This window comes from Poecilia latipinna, unplaced genomic scaffold (assembly GCF_001443285.1).
Source record: "Poecilia latipinna isolate Pla-1442-1.1 unplaced genomic scaffold, P_latipinna-1.0 Scaffold508, whole genome shotgun sequence".
In the NCBI taxonomy this organism is placed as follows: Eukaryota; Metazoa; Chordata; class Actinopteri; order Cyprinodontiformes; family Poeciliidae; genus Poecilia; species Poecilia latipinna.
In genome coordinates this window covers 19,796-36,168 of record NW_015113124.1, presented here as the reverse complement: position 1 = coordinate 36,168, position 16,373 = coordinate 19,796, and the positions used below count along the sequence as shown (strand labels likewise).

Below are 16,373 nucleotides of genomic sequence, written 5' to 3'. Positions count from 1 at the left end.
CAGAAAAATAAAATATGCATCAGCTCTAAATACATAGAATAAACTTCTAGTGTCAGAATAGAATTAACCTTAGCTGCAGTTAAGAAACAGTCACGTAGCAACCGTTGCTATGTAAATGAAAACTATCAGGATATGGCTTTTCTAGAATAAACACATTTGGGAAAACAATCTCAAAATAAACTAACAAAATATATAACACCAAACAGAACACAGATTGAACTTACAGCCATTGTTTTCGGAGGTGTAAGAAAAGATTGACAACACAGGAGGTGAAGTTTATACATTAACAGGCAGGCTTTCTATCTGCGGACAGGTATTCCAAACTGCAACTGCCTCTGTTACCCACAATGCACTGCTATCTCAAAATTCTCCTTCAAAATAAAATACAGAGAAATTAATACTATAGAACTTTTTAAAACTAATTAAGACATTTCCAACTTCCAGCGTGGGGCATAACACAGTCACTGCTCTTCCCTATGTAATGCTAACGGCAGGTCCCAATAAAACCACTTCTGTTCTGCTTTTTCTCGCTCTGTGTGTGTGTCGACATTACCCTACACGCGGACCCGTTGCCATGGAAACGGTCAGACAACAGCTCAATGAGCAGATAAAGCAGAGATTATCGATCTGGGGAATCAACACCAAAAACATTTCCCACTCACAAAAAAGTAGCAAAAACACCAAAACAGAACATCCAGTCTGTTACATTAAGTTGTCAGGCTTGATGTCTATATTGCGATTATTAATAAATTTTCACCTGAACACAGCGGAGGTTGATTAACTGATTTAAACACCTGCTCTACTGATGACTTGGTGTGCGGGTTGTCCTCTTTTAGTGCTAACGGAACCAAAACACACCGAACTGCGCAGCACATACTAAGGTTACCAAAGTCAATAGCAGGCTAGCAACAGTTAGGCTAGTATAACTGACTCACTGCTCACTTTCTCAATGTTTTCTTTAAATTAAAACGTTTCTTTCCTTCACCTGTTAAATCTGAAACCCTTGAACCTTGTTATCTATGGCTGTCATAAGGATGAATTAACCACTAAACATTGCGTCCCTTTTCAGATTCTTTGCGTGACTGTAGTATTTCCCTGACCATCGATATTCCTGACTCAATGGACAGCAATGGCGCGTGTGTGGCGCACGATAAGTCATGTAATATCGAGTCCAGTAACATATATCCATCAATGCTGCTGCCTCGCGCTCTGTCCTTCTCTCGCACTTGCGGCTACTTAGCAGTAGGTGTCAGGTTACGTTGTGTTGCATTCAATGTTATCGGAAAAAAGAGTTTCATGCGCTTAATGTCTGATTTGACATAACTATTTATTGAATTCATAGTCGCCAGCTGGGCTGGCAACAGGGGTGGCAAGGGTCTCATTTGTGGTGGCAACTGCCATCCCAGTAGATCCGCCCCTGCCTCCAGGGCTTCGTGTCGAGTCCCTTTGGTCTCTGCTGACCTCCAGAGTTTCGTTGCGTGTCCCGTCGGCCTCTGGAGCCTCGTTGTGGGTCCCATCGGCCTCCCGGTTCCTGCTCTGCCGCCGGCAGGTACTTGCTCCACTGCTAGTGTCACAGGTCCTGTTGACCTCCCAGCCGACCTCCTGAGCCTGGCTGGGAGGTCGATGGGACCTGCGATACTGGCAGTGGCAGTAAAACGTCCTCGACCCGATTCTCCACCGTCCTTAGAACCGTCCTTAGAACCAAAACCTCTCGTAAACATACAGACAGACGTGAGAAGGAAAACGCAAATCCCATGCTGAATAATGTTTGTGAGGATGAATACAGGCAATTAAAAAAAAAGTGCTTTCTGTATGTTTTCTTTTGAAATGTTTGTATATTTTATGAATTCATTGTTCAGTGGTCGTTAATGCACCAGACACAAACCTGCAGCCCAGGGGCGGTTCTAGACCGGGGCCAACGGTGATCCAAAGAAGTTATACTTAATAAATGTCTTATGTTAATGCTCAGTGGTAGATTTTTTTAACCTTTACAATATTACTTTAACAATGAATAAAAAATTGTAGTGCTGAACTTTTAGCTGCTGTATGGAGATAGGATCACACTTTCCATCTGCCAGGGATCTGCAAACTGAATCTCTGGAGACACAAGTGGCTCTTTGGGTCATTGTTATATCAAATGATGAAATATTGCTCTGTTTTTTTTTTTCTAAATTACTATTCTTTTTCAAGTGTTGCCATGAAAAAACACTGACTAACCTGGCCTCTGTGGTAAATCTGGTCTAGAACCAGCCTCCAAATCTAACTTCTTATTTATATAAATATTTTGGTAATTATCAGCATGTTCACATAACTTTTATACTTTTAGTTGTCTGAGGAAACATTTTGAATATTAAATTAGGTGTTATGATCAGGTACTCAGTGGTTTACCAAATACTTTTTACACTTGCTTAATTAAGCATATTCAAACATACTACTCTGATTGGAGTACAGTTCTGGGTTACTCTAAGCGACCTCTATGCATGAACGATTGCTCTATGGATCACTTTTTAAAGACAAGAATCACTGCCATAAAATATTGTCTATCACTGCAGCGGACATCCCACCCCACGAGAATCGGGCGATACGCGGTGTGGTGGGCGTCCCTTATTTTGATTTCTGAAAGGTGGCAACCCTAACTTGAACCTTAGGACACGTGTGGTTGAATTGTGGCTGTAATAACCACAGTTATCAAAATGGGTGACCAGAGGTAACATCCAGTAGCATTATTAATATGGAGAATCCTTTAACCTCCTGAATCCATATTGACTGTTATATACGATCAGACTTGTGATCAAGAAGTTATAATTTCAGGGCAATTAGGACTTCTATATTGCTTTTACAATGTAAATGTGACTGCGGGTTCGTTGTGGTCTGCTGTCGTTTTCTCCCTGACCAAAAACCACTGACGGCTGTCTCCAATGTGGGAGACCAGGAATCATGTTGACAGCGTGTCAGATTGGACCGTCCTGCCACTCTCTGCTTTTCTATTTTTGTCAGAGCCGCGGTTTCGACCCAGGCTGCTCCCAAACCACACGAGGAGAAGTTAGAGCAAGCCTGTCAAAAAAAAAAAAAAAAAAAAGGACTGAATGCTTTTGTCTGTTAAAATTTCGGTAGCAAAATACCACTGTTTGTTTAACTAATTACACTATATGTCTTTATTTGCAAGTCTATCATGCATAGCATGTCTGACGTCTCTCCTTTAAACTCAAACAGAGAATCGGAGTGCCCAGCCGGATTCGGTCGAGGCTGCAATCATAATATAGTTGCTCGCGCTTTGCCTGATCGCCTCTTGACATATTCACACGGCGGTGGAAGCGCTTCCCATGTGGAGCTGCGTGCCGTGCTGAGAGCTGATGTGCCTCCAGTTGTAATGATGAGCGTCATTGCCCAGATGAATGGTCATGAGCGCCGTGACTGGCAGAAACAGATGGCACATTGGCTGGGCTTCACGGCCATGCCCTCTGTGGACGGGCCACGTGCAGATAGCAGCTAATTACCAGCCGCCATCAGTGTAATGGACAATTACAGCAACTCGGTTTTACTCGCAAAAACACCAGAGGAGTGACAGTTCGACAGATTCTTGGGTCCTTTCTGTTTTTTTGTTGTTATTTTTCTCAGTCAGTTTGCTGTTGCTTTTAGTAGTTAGCTATGTGGCTTTTCCTCGTAGCTCACTATTAATGATCCTCCTTACACCTTCAAAGGTTCATTCTAGTGCCCCTTACACACAAAAACTTGCATTTTAGCAAGTCTCCTAGCTAGCACACCCTAATGTCCACTTGGCTGCCTGTGCATAACTCTTTTCACCTACCTGTGAACTCCTTTTTAATGACAAGTCACCCATAATCTTCCTTATAAAAGTATATAACAATCAGCTGAAGTGAAAAGGACAAAAAAAAACAAAAAAAAAACCACAAGCGTTATCCAGGAGCAGGATCTCCTGGATAACTTCTAAATTTAGGAACTTCTAAATTTTTCAACCTAACTCTCTCCAACCCTGCCGAACGTAGTAAAATATGAAATTGATGAAACACAAGCAAATGAAACACAAATGGGTTTGTTGGTGTTTTACCAGCTTAGCGGAGGAATCGTTTTTGTTCTGTCTGTCACTCATGCATGTATGGCTACGCTCCCGTCTGTGTTCCAACAACTGCGTCTACTTTCCTTTCATCCCTGCCTGTCAAATCTCCTTATAAATCCTCTTGATTTTGTTTAAATAACTGCTAGAAAAGTAACTTGTCTTGATTGCAGGATGCAATCAGGCAGTTGTGTTTGTCTCTGGGTTTGTCGCCTCCTTCCCCCCTCGATTGAATATCCTCAGACACCTGCGATCGACGGTTCATGTTTCGCTGTTTAACGTGTGACAGGAACACATTCTATGAGCAAATATATATAGTTCAGAGATGCATGCTAGTGGGATCTGGGCTGCATATGACAAATCGTGATTGGCAAACTGTCTTTCTTGTAGTGTTTGACAGTGTCGCCCTGCGTTCTGACTGCTTTTAATGAGAATCGGCTGCAGGAGATTTCAGTTTGCATAAGCTTCAGCTGAAGCTATGATGTAAAGGGAAGAAATGGCAAAGATCGAGGTGAGATTGCTTCCCATTACATGATTCGGTCCCAAAAATCTTTTGCGCGGAACCAACAAAGACTTCCATACAAAGTTAAAACATGTAAATATAACAGAAATAATGATAAACGTAAAAGAAAAAGAAAAGAAAAGCAGCTTTCCATATCCCGTGTTTGTTTTCGACTGGTTGTAAAAAAGGCTTCTTATTTGGGCTGAAACAGCAAAGAAATGATTGTAATGTCACAAAACCATGAAACGTCTGTAGCTCTGGCAGGTCTTACTTTACTACCTTATTATGGAGATTATTATGTAAAATACTATGTGCCTTCTTGGAACAGCAGGCTTGCTGGGAGAAAATGCCAGTACAGTGTGTGCTAAGGCACCAAGATAAAAACAATAAGAAAAAAAACAACAAATTTTAGCCCAAATATTCATCATAATATTCAATTTCAGATATCGTCTCTGTTTTCGTCTGCAGGTCAGCACCCTGCGGAGGGAAGTCGCAGACCTCGGGCAGGTCATGAAGAGAATGGCCACGCTGATGGAGTCTCTCACGCCGTCGGTGCCCCAACCTGCAATAATCTGCCCCACTCACTACTCGCCAGCCCACCACACGTACCTGCACTGCCCGTCCCCTCCTCAGCCCTGCCACTCACCGTCCAAAGCCGCCCCCATCTGGACAGACTCGCCCGTGCCTCTGCCCTGCTCGTCCCTCACCGTCTCCCAGCAGCACGCCGCCATGTGCTACGCGGACTCTCTGACGCACAGACCCCAGAGCCTGCAGTTGGTTTGTCCAGCTATTATACCCAAGTCAACTCCCCCTTTAACTCCAGATTTATCGTCTCGGCAACCGCCGCCGCGGCCGCCGCTCTCCGTCGTCCCGGAGCCTCCGCTGCCTTCTAGTTCTATCAGGTTAAGAGTGCACAGTTCGCCTCCGCAGGACGGGGGGGCTGAGGACCCTCACAAGAGCCCCGGATGCTCTCCTCAAACCGGAACCGTAAGACTCTACCCAAGCCAGAGCTAGGAGGGTTTTGTAGCAGATCCCCTTTAGAACTCTCCTGGACTCTGCAGGACAATTTCCAGGACGCTTTTTTTATTTTTTGTTTTTGGGATATTCCTGAACTTAAATAGACGACTGTTTAGCTGCGGTCTCGAAGGCATTGTAGAGGAATGCAACAAGCAATTCTTTTTTGTTTTGGAAGCTCTTAAAAAATCCAATTGCATGAGGACAGAAAATGTTTAGGTGTATAGCTTTATAAAAAACTAAAACGTAGTGCTCTTAAGTGGCATGTAGAGATCTGAGTCGGCTTTGGAGTTTTACGGTGGACGAGGTCGATCTTTAGTCCCACACCGTGAGGCTCCTCGGACTGGACTCTGCCGTAATGGAGGTCGAGACGTTAACATCGAAGAAGAGAGCAGTGGTCTGTGCTCGCTGCTTTCCCCTCTTCTTCTGCCTGTTAACCCTTCTTTCCTTGCTCACTCAACCCTCGTCGGATGCTCTGGCTGCAGCAGAACAATGCGTGACTGGTTGAATTTGGAAAAGGGGACACTGTGAAACGAGAGACGGGGCGTCTCGTGCTCTTTACCCACCTGCCCGAGGCGAGGAAGGGGGTAAAAGGATGAAGGAAAGTGTCTGTTGGAACGGTGCTGGTGGTGGCGAGGGACTCGTGCTACGCCTTGGGCAGAACAACCCCTGCTGTGGTCTGCCACACCGAGCACAGGGACTCTTTGCCTCCCCCTACTTTTGTCTCGCTTTTCCACATGCCCCCCCCCCCTCCGCCCTCCTGCCCCTATTTCTCTCTGCATGCCTTTCCAAACCTTTTGAGTAGTGCCTGTAGACACACATTAACATGCTGCATGTCGCCCCATGGAGATCCAGCTTGCCATTTACCCCTTCTATTTAAAGGAAACACGGTTTGGTATTTTAATCGCTAAACCTGGCATTTACTGATGCATATTTAGCACAAGTCAGCTCTGTTTGAACAAGGGTTATTTTGGGGCACAAGGTAGTCACCCCTGTTGTAAAGTGGCCTGCAGCAAAACGCTCTCCAATTGGTTCACGAGCCACACCATAATGCATTCCCCACTGATTGGCGCCCTGGGTTAGCAGCTCTGAGATTGTCAGTTCACTCACCTGTCGGGGTGAAGGCAATATTCCCTCATAAAGCACAATAGGGAAATAAAGACACTTTTTTATATATATATATATATATATATATATATATATATATGAATGTATATATACTAAAAATGTATTTTTTTCTACTATAGAGAATTCAGACGTGCACAACGGCCATAAACAATGCAACCCGCGAAGGAAGTTGTGGCAGGGCTGTTCGCTGATGCGACGTTAAACCAGGATTAAGGTCATAACTTTAGTCCAGCAGGTCTGCTCTCGTCATCTCAACTCCTGTAGCTTTGACTCTGCTTCTCTGCAAATGGAATGTACTGTAACAACCTTTTCCCTTTTTTTAAATATTTATCAGATAAACACATATGCTATTAAAAAAAAACCCAAAACAAACATGACTGTTATGAGATGGATTTCTTGTTTTGAGTTCACAAAAGGGTTTTGGGGGAGACATTGAACAGATGGAGAGTTGGGCTAGCAGCTGTTTTATAGCTAGCACGTTCTACTGGAGAGGTAATTAAGTAAATAGGAAATATTTCTAAAATATTAACAGATTTTGTCCATTGCACAACTTACAGCAACGTGAGAAAGCCTTATACCTCTGATTTTTTTTTTTTTTTTTCCATTTGAATGTTTCAGGCCATCAAAAAATCTACATTGGTTTTCAATGATAATTTATGAAGTTATCAAAAAAACATCAATTAAACCTGCCTGGCAACATGAAGTAGACTGAAAGATCTCAAGAAGTCCCCTAATCTAAAGAAATTTAAGAACGGATAAAGAAGCAAAACAAAACAAATTTAATAAAGAGTTGTAAAAGCCATCTCAAAGGCTTTATGGGTAACGAGGGAGTCAGGATCTGCAAAAACGATAGAACACTAGTGAACCTTCCTAGATGTGGTCAATCTAAAATGAAGATTCAAGAAAGCATCGTTACCTCATCCAAAATATCCCAACAAGAGCCAAAAGCACTTAGCATCTCACTTTCCTCAGTCAATAAAAATGAAAAAAAGTCGGGGTAGGGGTCATCCATGGGGGAGTGACAAGGTCAAAACCTTTGCAGACCAAAATAACACAAAGTGCTCAGATTAACAAAAAAAAAAAAACATCTTCATGATTTTTGAAAGTGGCTCCAAAGAAGGTTTGTGACCCATCATAACGTAGCATTTTGGAAAAAGACCATTAAAAATACCAACAATCAAACATGGTGGAGGCAGTATGGTGGTCTGTGGTTGTTTTGCTTCTTCAGGACCTGCTTGACCATGATTCCAGCTCTCTACCCTGAAAATCCTAAAAAATAAATAAATAAATGCCAAAAAACAAACAAAACAAAAGTTTTGGAGTTATCTATTAATGTTAATGCTAAATAAAAAAAAAAGACCATAAAAGCATGGCGGTGGTTTTTGTTCTACATTCTGAAGTGTGAGCGTAATGGTTTGTTGCACGGTCTAACATGTACTCAATCTGCAATTCATGTCAGTGTGTGACGTGGTGGAAGCTGTTTTTCTCAGTCATGTACAAAAGCCTTAATGGGAAACAGAGGTCAGAGTTCGCGGAGCGCTCTGCCCCAAGATGATCTGGATGGTGTTTTTTTTTGCGCTGAGAACGATTACTTGTGCATTTAGCTGCACATCTGCGGGAATGTTGTCATTTCGCCTGGGGTCACGAGACCCATTCATATTTAATGGTGTACAGACAATCCCATCCTCTCGCTGCTTACACGTCGTTTTATCCACCTGCCAGCAAACTCATCTTTAATTCACCACTTTTCCCACTTTATCTGTCATTAGCCCAACTGAAGCCCACCTGGTTTGCTGCTTTATAGCCTTCCTCGTTCTTGATTGTGGGGAAAATCTCCACCGAAGGAATTCTTTTTAACACCTGAGCATTCACTTCAATCCTCTCGCTCCGCGTTATTTTGCGGCGGCCCTGACCTGAATACACCAACAATCCCTCCCCCTGTCCAGCCCTCCCACCCGAGCACACGCTTTTTTTTTTTTTTTTTTCCAGGGGCACAGCCGCACATTTTGTTCTTCCATTCAAATGAGCACTTGATTCCAGTGAAAGGAGCCACTTCACTTGTCCTTCGCCCCAGATTTCGTTAAAAAAAAAAAAAAAACAAAGTTGCTTTGTCAGGGGAGAGAACTTTTCTCTCGGTAATAAATAACAACGCTTTCATCTCTCCCTACATAATGGACATGTATGCAGGAACCCGCTGTGGTCCTCACATTTAAATTAGCCTCTTCCAGCTTTAACGTTCGACTTGTTATGTTTCCCCCATAAGCAACGGGGCCTTGAGAGGCTCTCAGTGTCAGGGCTTCACATTTATCTGCCCCGCTCGGAGTGAGACGGCAGCTGCTATTTGCATCGGTGTAAAGCAAGAAGAAGTGTGAATGGGGGCGAGAGGGGGAGGAAAATGTCCTTGCAGGACAACTTTTGTTTTGATAAATGAGTGTCTGCACCTACTGGTGCTTCTGCAAAAGTGATGGGAGGGGGTAGCAGAACAATAAGCATGTCAGAAGTGGAGATTAATGGCAGCTTCTTTCCTTAGATGGGAAAACAAAAAGAAAGAAAGAAAAGCACCGGGACAGCAGCTAAATGACCTCTTTTGTTGTCTGCCTGTCAGAGGAGAGTTTCTAGTAGTTTTGCAACAAATGTTGGAGAATTACCCTCCCAAAGAGCTTTCAGGATAGAGTCGTCTTCTGTTGTGCTGAGGTAACGCTGATGTAAGCGTCCTTGCTGAGACGTCAGTGCTGAAACGTATGCACGGAGAAGGAACACTCGGCAGTGCTTTGTTCCCTTAGCAGACCTTGTCAGAAAGTTTTGGATGTCGTTTTATGTCTTTGTGCCGCGTGTTTGTGTGCCGGCGGGTTTAGAGATGTGAAAATCAGATTTCACGGCATCTTTTTCTCTGTCTTAATGATCCGTGGCTTTCAAGAATTCAGATGGTCCGAGTGGGGTTAGTCTCACGGACGTCTCAGCCCCGACTTGACCTATAAATCTAAATTTAAAGTCTATTTTTAGTGGCTTGCTAAAATAATATTTAAGGTTACATATTGGACAAGCTTTATGGGAATTGTCTTTTATTAGAAATGTTTTTTTTATTTCTCAAAATAAAAAAAAATCATCAGTGTAAAAACAATTCTGTATCTCAAAACAACTTTTATAAAGTTCATAAATCATAAATTCCTTTTCACAAAGAGCTTTGCAAACCGTTTCCTAAAAGCCACAAAGTGTGTTTTTTAACATACTGACAACTGCGTTTGACCCTAATTGCTGCTGGTTGTCAAGTTTTTATCCCATTTCACTGCAGTTAATCTGTGCTTTGTGTCAGCTCTGCTCCAGACGCCCGTCCACAAAGACCTAACTGCACCTCAGGAGTCATTAAAAAACAAAAAAAAAAAATAGGATTGACTGCGTGAAAAAAGAAAACTAAGGGTTCGCCGAAGCCGGCGCAGGAAGTCTACGATGGCCTCCCTCTCTGTGGAGCTACGCGTATGGATCTCCGTCTGAGTCACCCGGTTCTCTGGGAGCGATAATATGACATGCCTGGCAGCCATCAGCATTTTGTGGGTGTTCGCTGTGTTTATCACTGCGTTCACCCCGGCATGGAGAAAAGATGGAAGATGCTGTCGGGAGGAGACGACAGTGAAGGGGAGGCAAAAGGTCACGCCCCGACATCAGAGGAGGAGGGTGATGTCAGGGGTGATGGGAGCACTTCAGAGGAGCAGTCTGAAGATTCATTCTGTCATAAACTCAGTAGTTTTCTAAAGATGGAGAAACTTTACACTTTGAATGCTTCAAATTATTTCCATTTTCTTACAACTTCAACTGGATATTTTATGATTTTTTTTTTTTTTTTGAGTAATGAATTCTTCCTTTCTGAGTGGCTCTTCAGCTCATGTTGGCTTTAAACTACGTTTTGTCTTCTTTTTTTTCTTTTTTTTTTAAAAAAAAAGGAAAGTTAATGCATCTTTTACCTTCTCTGTTGAAACCTGGATTGGTTTTTCACAACAATCTTGTTGCCAACCTTTTTTTGTTTTATTTTGTTTTTACCATTACGTCCTAAGCGAAAGCAGAAATATGCCTTATTTTTTATGGCAACTCAAAATCAAACCCATATTACCCGAATAAGGGTAATATTGTAATCGACAACAATGTTTGCCTTCAAAAGAAAGGTAAACATTAGACAGTTTACGGCTAATTCATTTCCAAGATTTTCTGTAAATAGTGTTAAATGGTTTTAGAAAAGCATGATAGAGCTCAGTGGCTGGTCCTAAAAGCAACGGAGGCTGCAACTAGGTCAACATATTCATGCCAGCAGTTCAGATTTTCTTCTCTCTTTTTTTTTTTCAAATCTTACAAAAACATCAATTTTTTCTTCCTTCTTCATTCTTTCCCTCTCTCTCTCACTCTTCACAACTCAATAACTACTTCAAGCTAACTCTCTGAGCCGTACTATAAGAGAGAAACCTGTTTCATCACGCAGCAACATTATATATCACTTCTTCCATGAGGGAATGTGATTTGCTTTGTACAGCAAATAACAAAGACACTAGTAAGCATTTCCGACACTGGCGAAATTAAAGACCGATGGCTCCCTCTGCTGTTGACAACTGAGAAGGCATTAATAATAATAATAATAATAATAATAATAATAATAATAATAATGATGATGATGATGATAATAATAAAAGCATCCACCCTGGTATCAGCAACTCGGATGTAGTTCCTCTGGTTCAGAGAAGTAGCCTGGCTAATTGTAGCATTTCTGTGGTTGTGTTATCACACTTTAAAGTCGTCGTGTTTTCCGGCGTATACATGGTGTGACTATCGACTTCACTGTAGAATAAGATTAGAAGACACCAGCATCAGCGGACGCCCGATCTTAAATGAACTGGATCTGTATCGAGTAGCAGATTCGGATCAGGAACTTCCGAACTAGAACTAAAAACAAAAAATCACTTTAATCCAAGAATCTGAATAGCATCTGTTTGTAAAACTTTCAACAACTTGAAGTCATAGGATGCAGTAACAGATCTGTAGCTCTTTCAGATTTTTGTATGCAAAGGATACTCCTATAAGGACACCTGAAAACTTGCTTACTGAAAAATATCTGAAGCAAATAAAGTTGTGGGGGGAAAAAAGTCAGCGTTCATCTTCTGTTGGATTTTTTTCTTTCTTTTACCCTGATAACCGAGAACTCAGTTTGCTCGGACCCCCCACCCGTAGCATCCCTGGATCGTAGGATCCCACGGTTTGGGAAAAACTGTCTGTTGATGACCACCACCTCTCCCCCTAAAACTGGACTCCTGTCACAGACAGAACCATAGAAGAAGCAGGGATGTGTCGTGTTAAACTTTCAGCAGGGACAGAGAAACTGGTAAGAGTCGATGGGAAAACGTTTCTAGAGAGACTAAGCTTGAAAGAGCACTTAAACTGGAGCAGCTGTGAACTCATCACGCAGGTTGAACAGCCAGCTGTGGGTCTGCATCTTGAAGCTGAGGGTTTGATTCCCGGTGTTAAAGTCGAGTCTTCAGTGGAACGCTTCTCTAACCGGCCACTAGGTGGCATTATACAGAAAGGTCTGCCAATCTATTCGACATCCTTTTTGGGCGAGACGACTCTGGTCCTGTTTAAGACATTAACTATGAACTTTTTACATCCAAATGTACCTGTAACCTATGTTGATGTTAAGCTGCTCTACAAAATCAAGAAAAGCTTTGGGATTTTGTGTGTTTATGTAACTGAATGTAATGCAACAAATATAAAGATTTTGTTCGTATGTTTTTGAAATACATATCTGGGAGTGACCCTCACATAAAATATATATTTTTAAAAAAAGGATAAACAGGGTGAAAAAATATGCAAGTTACTGCAGATTCAAGGCCTGAGAGTTCAGCCTAATTACCCAGTCTAATTAGAGGCACGCTGCAGGCAGTCTGAAGGATGACCATGGCCAAATCATGAGAGCTAAGTCTTGGATACACAACCCGCTGCTTTGCTAATGAGTAAGGACAACTGAAAACTTTTCTATCCTTTTATTTTTCTGTCAAATGGGAAGTCGAGTTAAAGCTCACAGCTGGATTTGTTCTTGATCACTGGTTATACATCGGCCTAAACAGAAGAAAAACTCTGATTAGCTTGATTGAATTTAGTGAGCTGGCATTGGAACATTGGATGCTTCACATCATTCTTTTAAAATGAAAGTGAACAGTACCTGTTCTGTTCAACTCTTTCCAGGAGTGGTTCCAAGCCAACCTTTCTGGCATTCACAGTGAGAATCCATGAATACCAGGACCTCCCCTACTGTCTGGGCAGCACCCACGGAGCAGCACTCTCCAACACTCAGGCGCCTGGCGCTGTGAATCAAACGCACCCCATCCAGACGAGACGCATACTCAGAACGGTTTTCAGGCAACCAGGAAGGTGTAAATACAAGGCAGATAGGCAAGAAGGCAGGCAGGTGTGGTACTGTGCACGGTGCACAGGAGGGTGGACCAAGCCTTGTCATGGAAACAGACGACCACACTCAAAACCTTTGGCCATAGCTTTAAATGGCCAGTGGAGGCTTTGGTCTTTGCTGCTCACATAGATCAAAAATAGAAATTCTGACCTTTTTATAATCAACAAATTTCATTTGGGTTTTGTTTTGTTTTGTTTTGCTGTTGTTGTTTTTAGGTCAGGGCAGACCCCAAGGTTGTGTATGGAGTCTGAAGCAGAATTTGATTTGGGATCCCAATTCTAGTTCACACTGCACGTGAAATAAAAATCAGTCAATAAATTGTGAAGATAAGGTTATTTCTCTGATTTACTCATTCGATCTGGGAAGTTGTGTCTATTGAGTCAACTCTGTATGGATTGGTCAACTTCAATGAATGTACTGATTAATTGGCAGTTACGTGGTCCATGAAATACGGCTTCAATACAGACAATCATAAAAGGACTGAGCAGATAATATTTGAATGTCAATGTAAACATCAAATGCTGAACGGTCTGACTCTGTCTTTGTGTTGAGAAGTATGGCAGCTGTGAGGGCTCATTTTGGCACCGTAAGAACATGTTGCAGCTCTGGATATTAGGGACTTTCTCTTGGCTCCAGTGTGTGAATGAGTGAGGTGAGGCTAGCACTCCTCCCATTACGCCTCTGAATCGGAAGCCGAGGATAACGATTACCGAATGAGAGGACACCTGGAGAAACGACAAGAAAGAAGTCAGAGAGACGGTTTTAGAGAGGAAGACGAAGGCGTTACAATGACGTTGGACACGAAAGGAGGATCCTGGTTCTTGTGGGAGTGTTAAAAGTCTCAGGATTTGAAAAGCAAAGATTCCCCCTTGAGTTTCTGTAGCTGCATTTAACTTCCCCCCATGTTTCTCTGTGCAGCCAAAAAAACACACAGAAAGGAGCAAAGTTTCCACAGGCCTCATATTCTCAGACTTCTCAGTCAGCTTATGACTTCTTTTACCCATGGATTGTGGACAAAACATAAAAGAGATTATTTTCATTGAAACCATTTTCTCAGACAGATGTGACACAAAAAGACGATGGCGTCTTATCATTTTATCCAATGTTTTCTGGTTTTGGAACCACCCAAAGGCCAATCTTTACTCTCTTTAAAATCTGTCCAGCTATTTAGAATGCCAGATGACAAATGATACATTTCCAGAAAAAGAGGTTAATATATGTTTTTATAATCTGATGATCCTTAAAACATGTATTTCACTGGCTTCCTGTAACTTATAGGATTCAGTATAAAATTGCACTTATCACCCATCACTGTCTACATGGAACCTCACCGGATTACCTGAAGGACCTCCTTACTTCACATTCAACTTCTAGACCCTTAAGATCCCAATCCAGCAATCTTCTCCACCTTCCTCGATGAAGACTAAGGACTATGGGTGATCGAGCATTTGCTGTGGCTGCTCCTCGTCTTTGGAACTCTCTCCCGGACTATTTGAGAGCCCCGCAATCATTGTCCGATTTTAAAACTGGCTTGAAAACTTTCCTCTTTAGACAAGCCTTCTCCACTTTTATTTGATAGTCTTTTTTTTAATTGTTTTTGATTGTTGATTTTATGTTTTTAGATTAACCATGTAGCACTTTGAGATTTTTATGAATGAAAAGTGCACTATAAATTAAATGTTTTATTATTATTATTATTATTATTATTATTATTATTATTCCTCTTCATAATTTTCTTTTAAGTCGTCAGATATCATGTCAGTTCGGTTCATTGTTTAATTGCGAATGGTTTATGAAGCTTTAACAATTTTCTGTGAAATGATGTGATCGGAGCTGACCCGAGGTTGTTCTATGTTATCCGTACTTGATCACTTTAGCACTGTGATAATAACTCATTACGGTTAACTAATGAGGAGACTTGAACCGAGCAATTCGGTAAAAATGTCTTAAATGTAAAAAACTGTAGACAAGAAAGCAAAATTTGACAAGTCAAACAAACAACCGTATAGGCCAAAGATGGAAAAAGTCATTTTGTTGTTTTTGATCATTTTATTTCTATGTTCTTGTCATTGCTTGCTTGTTTATTTAACCAAATGTAATGCTACGGCTTAAATTTGGCTCCAACTTTAAAGTAGAAAGACAAGTCGTGTGAAGAAGCTGCGCAGGGGTTCCGCCCTCTACTGGTCAACGACAGCATTGCCTCTCACGTTTTAAATCCATGTAATTAAAGGGAGGAAATGTTGGATTTCAAAACCACTTAATGGCAAAGTCGTTGTTTCATCTGATGCTTTCACGCCAATCCTGAACTCTTTACACAATCAGTGTAATCTGAAGTGATTTCAGAGGCAATAAAAGAACATGTCACCTCCTTTTGTGTTGTTGTTGTTGTTGTTATTATAATCACACAATGCACCACATTTGATGAAATAGTACAAACGTTTCGCTTTTTTATCATTAAACTTACTATGACGTAGAGCTAACCCCTCTTACTCCATGTACAACAATGTCAATTTCACAACAGTCCGACGATTCAGTTTAAAGGTTTAGATTTTCTTCCAGCAATTTATTTGAAGTCAGTAAAAAAAAAAAAAAAATCTGAATAATTATTTTCAGTATCATAACATTAATAGATTCGCGCGTTATTTAATTGACATCATCTTTATTTGGATTAGAAGGGTATGTTACCAAAAAAAAAAGAGCAATAATTTCATTAGAAGCATCCTGTCGTGTTCACTCATTCCGCTGAACATATCTTCAATGATATATGGATCTGTTTATTTTCTATATCGGATTAAAGGCTTCGGTTGCATGACTGAGCAGAATGCTCTCCTCCTGACTTCTGTGCGGACATTCAGGGTTCAGCGGGCTTCGGAAGCCCTTTTTCTCACCGTTTCCTAACCTCCTTGTGACAGCGGAAGACTGCGCTGAAATTATAATCACATGTTGCAGATGGTGTTGGACAAACGAGCACGCACAGACGGCGACGGGTATCATACCCTCTTCCTTCTTCTTTTTGCGGGGAGGAATTGCGTGAGAGATCACCGACCTGCTCCAAGCGACAAACTGGGGGAAGAAAAAAAAAAGTTTCTAATAATTCAGTCATATGAGGGGGCTGTCATGTGTGGATCTTTTCGTGTTATAAGATCACCACTCTAACGAAAACGATCGTCTTTGTTTGGAGGGGAAATGTCACTGTGAAAGTTCACCTA

General features: G+C 41.7%; 1 protein-coding gene across 1 annotated transcript; it reads left to right on the top strand.

Annotated features, from left to right (window-relative positions):
* The first annotated feature begins 3,947 nt into the window (after positions 1-3,947).
* Positions 3,948-6,759, top strand: LOC106952328 (proline-rich receptor-like protein kinase PERK2). The gene is made up of 2 exons (XM_015040369.1): positions 3,948-4,586; positions 5,046-6,759. The coding sequence occupies exons 1-2, from the start codon at positions 4,572-4,574 to the stop codon at positions 5,589-5,591; spliced, it is 561 nt and encodes a 186-aa protein (XP_014895855.1). The 5' UTR covers positions 3,948-4,571; the 3' UTR covers positions 5,592-6,759.
* The last annotated feature ends 9,614 nt before the right edge of the window (positions 6,760-16,373 follow it).